Below are 8,410 nucleotides of genomic sequence, written 5' to 3' on the forward strand. Positions count from 1 at the left end.
TACCAAAGTTGAGTACCCACATTGTAGTCTAAATGAATTTGAAATAGTTATTCTATAATCACTAAGTATTTCGACTTAACAATATTTCTTTCACTTATAAAATGAGTGGTCTTTAAGTTTAATTCTAACATGCAAGACGAGTTCAATACTAGTTTATTCCTTTAGCCCATAGGACTTTTGTAGTAAGCCAAAAAAAAAAAAAGTGACCGTGATACCAATATATTGAACTAATATAAGAATCACACTTCTATAGTGGGTCAAAAACTTGAGTCTGATACCAATTTATTGAATTCATGAGTTTAATATATCAAACTCATGAGTGTGGTACAAATATATTGAACTCACACTAGTGTAGGAGTAGTGTTATAGAAATCAAATTCAAGATGTCTGATTCCTATATATAGGTATTAAACTCACATGAATTATTGTGGAATGCCTTAGACCTTTACAGTAGCTCGAAAAAAAGTTAGTGTGATACTAATATAATAAACTCATATAGGAATCACTCTAAGTGTAGGCTGAAAATTTTGAGTATGATAGTAATACATGGAACTTATGAGTGTGATATCAATATATTGAACTCACACTAATATAGTAATACTGTGATAAGTATCAAGTTCAGATGTTTGATTCTTATGTAAAATTATGAAAGACCTTAATATATACCTGTCATGGTATATATACAAAATTATTCCCTAAACCCTAAATCTTGAATCAATTTTCAAGTTTGTCCAAATATAATTTTGGTTTATTAACCCATTTATTAGGTTTTAAGAGAAAATGATTGAATATAAATGATTAATAAACCCAATATGTATTAATTTGTTGGCCAAATTTAGGCGACGTGCCCACTTCTTTTGAATTCCCAATCATTGTCGAAACCGTTGCATGCAATCTAACGTTCTCTATGGATTGGAAACGGCAGCACTTGGATGCTGCCGCGTCCCATCCACCACGGTGCACACTACTCGAAAAAAATCGAATCAACGGCTGCGAGATGATCACATTATCAAAAATCACATATCAATATCTTTTTAGAATCGGCGTAGGATGGTGGCTGCCTATCAATGAGTAGGACGGCGTCGCATGGCTGCCCGTAGAACGATACTATCTCAGCCGTCCATCTGGAAAATATAAAATGTTATGATGATGATATTGATGTGGTTGTTAAAAGTGAAAGCCGCTTTTGCAGGAGTTGCAGCAGCACTACTCATCCACTTCTCGTCAGTAGTAAGTCAGCAAGTACAATCGACGGCCCAAAATCCAGGAAGTTGCCTCCCTAAACAGAGGGCATCAAATGCGCCACGTCGTCAAGTTTCACTTCCATTAGATTTGGGAATATCTAAAACCAATTCATTCGGTTTCCCAAAAAAAAAAAAAAAAAACCAATTCATTCTATTCGCTTGTTCTCTCGTCAGGTTACGTCGAAAAAGATTTACATGCGACGGACTATTATTTCGTGGTATTTTTTTTTTCTAATAATGCATTTAATTATGTAAATAACTCTTTGTATAATAATAAATTATTTTTTATTCTTTAAAAAGAAGATCAGTTGATGATTTTGTTACAATAATTTATGTTTTTGTAGGATATAAAGACTTTACACATTATCGAATTAATAAATTTTTTTATTTAAAGGAAAGTGTTATTGGCATTCCAAAAATCTAATTTTACACTCTTCATAAGTGTATTTATCTTTCCAAATATAAAAATTTAGAATGTACAATGAGATTTTTTTAATGCCAATAATAATTTTCTATTTAAATTGAGCTCTCTTACATTAGACTCATGTATGTATGTATGTACGTACGTAAGTATGATGATGGGATGGATGGATGAGAGAAGGGGGATTAAATTGAAGGGATAATGATTAGAAATGGGGTGATGATGGCAAACGCCTCCTTTCCAGAAGAAATAAATGATAAAAACTTCGAAAAAACAAAACCAAGACTGCGCGCAGCCAAAGCCGCCATTTTCCCTTTTATTTCTTTTATCTGTTATGATTTTTGTTTTTTTTGGGATTTCTTATTTATTAACCCCCCCATTATTCTTTTTTACGTTTAACATCATTATTACTCTTATTATCTGGCCATATCATTTTGAAATGAAAATTTGTAAAAACAACCACCAAAGTTTTGTTTCCTTTAAAAATAGAAAAATGAAAATTTTGTTTACAAGGAAGTACAGGATGACAATAATGAAGTACGAGTTATTATTAGTATTATTATTTTTTATATTATCATATGTAGTATAGAACTAGTGCTAGTGTGTTTTTTTTGTATTGGAGAGGAGACGGAAAAGCTAAAATGGACGGGGACAGAAGAGAAAAGGGGAGATAAAAAGACATAAAAACAGACAGCACTTAGCAGCACCGAATTTAACAAAGCTTTCTGCCTTTTGTGCCTTTTGTTAATTTAATAAAATCCAAAAAGTAGAACGAAAAAAAAAAGAGATGGTGGAGAGATGAAATTCTAGAGAGAGAGAGAGAGAGAGAGGGAAATAGGGGAAAGGAAAAGCCCAAAAAATCAGGTATTTAAAGGGAAGGGGAATGGGAAGGGCACTTGTATCTCCACAATCATGCACTAAAAACGGCCCTCTCTCTCTCTCTCTCTCTCTCCTCTTCCGAGTTCCATCCCAATTCCAAAAACAAATTCCCAACTTTTCGTTTTTCAGATTAATTTCCGAAATCTAACCTTAAATTAGTGGGGATTTTCCGAAATGTAATTCTAAATTATGGGGGATTTGTTTTTAATGTTTTGGAGGATTTTAAGTGGGGCCCGCAGAAACCTGAAGCCTATATATGGTATTGTGATGATGGAGGTGAGATATACAGCTACTCTGCTTACACTTTCTTGCTTACAACTCACGTTATTTCCGCTCTCTCACTCCCCCTATATAAATACACACCTTCTTCTTCCCCTTCCATTCACCTCCGTCATGAAAAACTCCGGTGCGCCGAGTAACTAATCCGCACGACTTCGTTCTGATATACGCACCCCAATTCGATCATTAAATATGGGTGAGGATAACGGCGGAAGGGTTTTTAGTTTAGTGGTGAGGGAGTTCGACCCGAGCAAGGACTGCGAAATGGTACAAAACGTCGAGAGGCGGTGCGAGGTCGGTCCCAGCGGCGGACTCTCCATATTTACCGACCTCCTCGGCGACCCGATTTGCAGGGTCCGCCACTCTCCTGCCTATCTCATGCTGGTATGTAATAACAAACAACCGGCCAACCGTATTTCATCAACTTCTTTTCTTCCCAAAAATTAAACAAAGAATTGATTGGTTTAACTTAGTTTACAAATATTTGGTGCTGATTATTTGAGTTTTTGTAGGTGGCAGAGCTGGTGGGGGAGGACAAAGACAAGGAGATAGTGGGGATGATAAGAGGTTGCATCAAAACCGTTACATGCGGCAAGAAACTCTCTAGAAATGGTAAAAACGTTACCGCTGATGATGTCACTCTCAAGCCCCTCCCTGTTTACACCAAACTCGCCTACATCTTGGGCCTCCGTGTCTCTCCTTCTCACAGGTACACTACTTACCACTCTACACACCCACCTATTTTTTCGCCCCACCCGACTTAGATAGACCAGATACACGATTACAAAAACGTCATATTATAACGTTCCAAAGTGACATTGTGTTATTGATGGCGGGTGTACCTATTTTTAAAATATTTATTTATTTATTTATTTATTTTTATTCTGTTACAGGAGGATGGGAATAGGGTTAAAGCTAGTGCAGAGAGTGGAGGAGTGGTTTCGAGAAAATGGGGCGGAGTATTCGTACATGGCCACCGAGAACGACAACCAAGCCTCCGTCAACCTCTTCGTCGACAAATGCGGCTACGCCAAGTTCCGTACGCCCACCATCCTCGTCAACCCGGTCTACGCCCACAGGGTCAAGCTCTCCTCCCGCGTCACCGTCATCCACCTGTCCCCCTCTGACTCTGAGGCACTCTACCGCCGCCGGTTCTCCACTACAGAGTTCTTCCCCCGCGACATTGACTCCGTCCTCAGCAACCGCCTCAGCCTCGGCACTTTCCTAGCCGTGCCGCGTGGAAGCGTGACGGCGGAGACGTGGCCCGGCGCGGATCACTTTTTGGCTGACCCGCCCGAGTCCTGGGCCGTCCTCAGCGTATGGAACTCAAAGGACGTTTTCACGTTGGAGGTCAAAGGCGTGCCGCTCGTGAAACGCATGCTCGCGAAGACGACGAGGTTGGTGGATCGGGCCCTTCCGTGGATGCAGCTGCCGTCGGTGCCGGACATTTTCAGGCCGTTCGGGGTCCACTTCTTGTACGGGCTCGGAGGGGAGGGCCCACTCGCGGCGAAGTTCGTGAAGGCGCTGTGCGGCCACGCGCACAACTTGGCGAAAGAGCGCGGGTGCGGGGTTGTGGCGACGGAGGTGTCGAGCCGGGAGCCGCTTAGGTTAGGAATCCCGCACTGGAAGAGTCTGTCGTGCGCCGAGGATTTGTGGTGCATCAAGCGGCTAGGGGAAGACTACGGTGACGGCTCTGTCGGTGACTGGACTAAGTCGCCACCCGGCATGTCTATTTTTGTCGACCCCAGAGAAATCTAATTCCGTAAAGAATCCAAATTAGTTTCCAACTTTTATCCTTTTATTTTTTTTTTCAATTTTATTTTGGGTTTTAAATTTTGGGGTTGCCATTGTAACATCCCTGTGGCCCTAGGTCGGTAGACTAAGCAAATGTTGGGGGTGGGAATAGAAGAGATGAAGGAAGAGGAAAGGATATGGGGTTTTTTTTGAGTTGTAAAATGGAATATGCAATCCCCTCAACTTTGTATTTTCCTTTTGTTAGCCAATGTATCTTTTTTGTAAATTGATGTGGCTTTTTAGATCCTCTTCTGGCCAAACGCAGCCTTTGGTTTCTTGTGGGGTTCATTTATCTTTTCTGGGTTTTGCTTTACCAACTTTCCAAAACAACAATTCTCTTCAATCTCCAAAAATGCGATTCAGAACAGAATTGATTTCGACACACTTTATTCTTATTTTTTGTTATCGTTAAATCAAATCAAATAAAAAAATTAACGAGTAAAAACAAAGTGTGCATAAAGAGAAAATCCAAAAGTGGGTAGAGTCGTTTATCAACGAGGAAATCTTAGGCTATGTGACCCTTGTTGGAATATCCCTCTTGAATTTGTGCATGCAAAAGAAAAATTGGGAAAGCATATAAGCATAACTAAAGCTTTTTCCCAAATCACTTTTGGAGCCTTGATTATACCATATCATTTGTCCTTGATTATATGCTAGGTAGGAGAAGGGGGTCCTTTTTCCTAATTCTCTTTTTCGTTAATTATGTTCTAATTATTTAGTATCTTTCCGGTTAAGGGTAGTGGGAATATTATCAACATTGTGATATTGACTAGACTCTAAATTTATGGGATGTATTAGTACTAATGTCACATTCATATTCACTTGTATGACAAGATGCACATATCATATAACTTAACAAACATTTATATATAAATAGGGACGAATTCATGGACCATTTTTTTACTTAACTTTTGATGTAGGTTTTTGTGGGATCTACTTTGTAATATATTTTAATGATCCGAACTATTCATCTTTTAGGCCTTCCCCCAAAGATCATGTCTACAAACAATCACTCAAATTTAAAACCATACGATCGTTGGATTAAGGGTGAGTTTCTTGGTAGAACCGTATTCATACACTTTCTTCACTGCAAATGAATGTCTTAATGGTTTTCGGTTTGTCTAATTTTATGCAAGGATAAACATGAATGATGTACCAAATGATAGGTGATTAGGATCGATAACCTACATTACGAAGTAGGACCCACAAAAACATGTACAAAATTGTGTAAAAAAATATTGCCACCAATTCGTCCCTATATAAATAAATAAAATAATATATATATATATATATATATATATATATATTAAGCTAGCAGGCTTTTGAACAGTGAGTTTTGGTGTCACATGCTTCACCAAAAAAAATTGGACATAAATGCCCCTCAAACAAAAAACTTCAAAAGCAATCCAAAATAATGCATTAAATGTGGCAAGGGTATTTTCGTCAACTTAACAGTATTTTTAATAATTAATTTTTGTGTGCAGTTTTTTATTTTATTTATTAGTATCTCACAATAGGCTAGCAATAATATGATTCAATCAGTTGTTCATTAAATATTACTTTCTCTATTTTTAAACACGTTCAAAATATTTTAAGAGGCGTGTAATGCAAGGTTATAAAAAGTATTTCGCACGCGCATAATAATGTAATTAAATTAGTTGTCAAATGATTTTTTTTTTAACAAACGATATTATTTGACTTTCCTTTAGTCAATTCACGCATATAAATACATTTAAAATGTGTAAATCACACGTAGCATGCCGTAATTCAAAAAATATCTTATGTACCCGTGTGAGCACATGCATGAAAGCTAGTGTATATATATGATTAGTTCCGTAGTAGTAATAGTAGCACACTAGTCTATGTGCGGATGAACTTTCAACTTTGTGGTTCGGTGGTGTCGGGGAATTCTTTTTTCTTTCTTTTGGGTTGGTGGTTGTATTTGCTTTTGCATAATGATGATGATGAAACCGATGTTTACTTGCTACGTGGGTTTTGCATATTTGCACCAAAAAGAACGAGAGCAATGCAAGCTACATATAAATGGAGAAAGGTAAAAAGAAAGTTTTCTCTAGGTCACCGTCACCTTATGTAACCAGAGGTCGCACTTGGTGCGATGACAAGTGCCTTCGCCCATGAGCGGTAGGTCTCGGGTTCGAGACTTGGGAGCAGCCTCTCCATAAATGGGGGTAAGGCTAGCCGACATTCACCTCTCTCAGACCTTGCGTAAAGCGGGAGCCTTGTGCACTGGGTACGACATTTTACCGTCACCTTATGTAACCAATTCATTCATGTTAGCACGTGGGTTTATTTATAGATATTGTAGCTTAAAACGTAAATATGATTTGTATGCTTATATTATAACACATGAACTAAAAACTCTACATAACGGTGTGAGAGCTAAATTTTTTGCAAAGTACGATCAAGTGGTGTGTGTGAGTGTTTCTTTTTCTGTTCTTGTTCCTCGTCCTTTCCTCCATAAGCATTAAGCAGCCATCGCTTTACCTTCTCGTTATGGTGCTTCTCATTTGGACTTTGGGACATCTTGGTGGGTGCATATTATGCCTTGGATTAGGACGTTTTCTATTGAAACTTCAATTATTGCTGGAGTTTTGAGATTCATAGTGTCCCACATTGGGGAACTTTTAGTTCCCATCACCATTTATATAGGTCTAGTCCTTTGTCCTCGTAATTAGAACTTGGACAATTTGGAAATGGATTGAAGGCTTGGGTCTTATGGTTGTGTGGATTAGTTTTGTATAATATAGCTTAATACAATTAATATTAATTAATCAAGACAAGGGCCTTGGGGCACTTGGGGCCTAGGAAGTAAAAATTAATCCAAGTTCATTAATTTTAATTTCGAATTAAGTTTTTTAATTAACATATTAATTAAGAAATGTTTGATTAAGTGACACGGCTCTTACAAAGAGTTATGTGTTTTCAAATACGCTCAACAGGTAATTGAAAAGGTGTGAAACAACCTATATATTTGCAACCACAATTTCCAAATAGGATCATCTTTTTCTTCCTCTTTCTCTTCCGCACAAAAATTTCCAGAGAGTAAACACACAAAACAATTCGCTAGAATTCTATAATCTAGTGCGGGTTATAGAATTAGGTAGTTGTACCCTAGTCGAGCAGACGTTGTAGAACTACAAGCACAAGAGTGGGACGAAAATACTGTTCGAAGGACATAACTTTTGTGCTAGCCTCTACCTGTGGTTAATCAAGTTAGTATCAATTTAATTATTGTATTTATTCATGTTATTTCATTCTGTATAGCAAGTATTTTTCGTCAATAAAGTATTTCAAGTTCTGTTATTTCTATTATTTTTATTTATTTCTGAATTGTTCTCCAACAATCTTCGAACAGTGTGGAACAATCAAGAACTAAACCTTATCCTGAAAAGCCTGAGAAAAGGGTGGAGACTTCAAAAGATGGCATGAGAAAACGTTGTTTTACTTGACAACTTTGAATCTGGCTAATGTCATGCGTGAGACTGTGCCTAGTGCAAAAGGATATGATATTCATGTAGAAATTTTGAGGGCTATAGATGCCTGGAATCATAATGATTTCCTCCGCATAAATTATATTCTCAATGCAAGATGATTTGTTGTATGATGTCTATGTGGTATGCAAGACACACAAGGAACTTTGGGAATCACTTGAGAAAAAATATAAAACCGAGGATGCTGGTTCAAAGAAATTTGTCATGGGCAAATTTTTGGACTACAAAATGGTGGATTCCAAGTCCGTTGTCTCTCAAACCAAAGATCTTCAGAAAATCAT

The 8,410-nt window shown here is 37.7% G+C and overlaps 1 protein-coding gene across 1 annotated transcript; it reads left to right on the forward strand.

Annotated features, from left to right (window-relative positions):
- The first annotated feature begins 2,651 nt into the window (after positions 1-2,651).
- LOC126586680 (probable N-acetyltransferase HLS1) lies at positions 2,652-4,843 on the forward strand. Its single transcript, XM_050251609.1, has 3 exons — positions 2,652-3,207; positions 3,336-3,532; positions 3,717-4,843. The coding sequence occupies exons 1-3, from the start codon at positions 3,016-3,018 to the stop codon at positions 4,579-4,581; spliced, it is 1,254 nt and encodes a 417-aa protein (XP_050107566.1). The 5' UTR covers positions 2,652-3,015; the 3' UTR covers positions 4,582-4,843.
- The last annotated feature ends 3,567 nt before the right edge of the window (positions 4,844-8,410 follow it).

The sequence above is a fragment of the Malus sylvestris genome, chromosome 2 (genome assembly GCF_916048215.2).
Source record: "Malus sylvestris chromosome 2, drMalSylv7.2, whole genome shotgun sequence".
Lineage (NCBI taxonomy): Eukaryota > Viridiplantae > Streptophyta > Magnoliopsida > Rosales > Rosaceae > Malus > Malus sylvestris.